The sequence below is a fragment of the Sciurus carolinensis genome, unplaced genomic scaffold (assembly GCF_902686445.1).
Source record: "Sciurus carolinensis unplaced genomic scaffold, mSciCar1.2, whole genome shotgun sequence".
NCBI lineage: Eukaryota > Metazoa > Chordata > Mammalia > Rodentia > Sciuridae > Sciurus > Sciurus carolinensis.
In genome coordinates, this window is record NW_025920219.1 from 492,485 (window position 1) to 493,926 (window position 1,442).

Sequence of the window (1,442 nt, forward strand, 5' to 3'; positions counted from 1 at the left end):
TCTGCAGATGTCTTCTGAAGATGCATGGAGGATTAGAGCTGACTTTTTGCACCTCTTCACCTTCACGATGGAAAACTCTGGCCCCAGAATGCTCAAGAACCCAAATGGTACTGCCCTACTTAACAGTGAGCTGTGTGGTGTCATTAATTTATGCCTGTGAAACATTCTGAATACCTTAGAATCAAATTACTGTTGTGCTTATTCTCATTCTTATATAAATATTTGCACATGTGGAAATTCAGCACCTTGACATTTATTGAAATGGTTGCATTGAAAAATGAGGCAAATTGACTCAGAGACAGGTGTTGGTAGTCAGTGCAGAGGAAGACAGTCCTCAGTCAACTCAACAAATGCACTAGTGCAGCAAATATGCAGAAGCAGGATCTACTGGGGGGGGCGGGATAGGGTGAGGAGTGGTTTAGAAATGCCACTTCTCATTAGCATGACTTGGTGCTCATGACGAGCAGCCTCCATCTCCATTTCCAGCTTCTCACGAGTCTCCTTGATGTTGCGGTCCACCTGGTCCTGCTGCTGTTTCTCCATCTCAATGAGTGCCTTCCAATGCATAGCATACTCATACTCAAAGGAACCAGGCTGTGCAAATCTGGGTGGCTGCTCTCGCTCCTTGTGAAATTGCTGGTTCTTTATAACCAGCTTCTCTGGAAGCCCTTCTTCATCATCTAACTGGTCCATTGGCTCCACAGTCACAGGCCGAGGAAATGTGGTTAGCAGGAAAGAACCTTCACTGCATCTGTCCAGAGCTTTCCGAGCAGCTGGCTTCCCTGAGAACTCAACAATGCCTTTTCCTGAGGGTCTTCCTCGATCATCCACAATGACTACGGCCCTCTCCACCTGACCAAACACAGAAAAAGCTTCTTCCAGCAGTTCGTTAGACACGTACTGAGGAAGGTTTCGAACCGTAAGGGATGCACTATGACAGGCAAAGCGCACACGCAGCTGTTTTCCACGGAGTGGCATATTGTCCAGCTCTACTTTGGCAATTTCCGCCAGGGTTCGTGTTTCCAAGCGGATAAAACCAAAGCCTTTATCCTTATAAATGAAAACTTCGCCTGCCTTCCCGTATTTCTCAAAAAGTTTCCTCATTTCCTCCTCAGTGATGTCAGGGATTTGATGAGGCGCCAAGAAGAACTTCGAAGAATGGAAGAGCTGCACAACCAAGAGGTGCAAAAAAGAAAGCAACTAGAGCTCAGGCAGGAAGAGGAGCGTAGGCGCCGTGAGGAAGAAATGCGGCGGCAACAAGAAGAGATGATGCGGCGACAGCAGGAAGGATTCAAGGGGACCTTCCCTGATGCGAGAGAGCAAGAGATAAGGATGGGCCAGATGGCTATGGGAGGTGCTATGGGCATAAATAATAGAGGCGCCATGCCCCCTGCTCCTGTGCCAGCTGGTACCCCAGCTCCTCCAGGACCTGCCACTATGAT

At 48.3% G+C, this 1,442-nt stretch overlaps 1 protein-coding gene across 1 annotated transcript; it reads right to left on the reverse strand.

Annotated features, from left to right (window-relative positions):
• Positions 1 to 384: 384 nt before the first annotated feature.
• LOC124975178 (non-POU domain-containing octamer-binding protein-like) lies at positions 385 to 1,119 on the reverse strand. The gene has a single exon (XM_047538033.1). The coding sequence runs from the start codon at positions 1,102 to 1,104 to the stop codon at positions 385 to 387; it is 720 nt and encodes a 239-aa protein (XP_047393989.1). The 5' UTR covers positions 1,105 to 1,119.
• Between the last annotated feature and the right edge of the window lie 323 nt (positions 1,120 to 1,442).

Bases quoted from the DNA above. Each gene is read 5' to 3' on its own strand.
- LOC124975178 (XM_047538033.1), bottom strand. From the start codon at position 1,104: ATGAGGAAACTTTTTGAGAAATACGGGAAGGCAGGCGAAGTTTTCATT.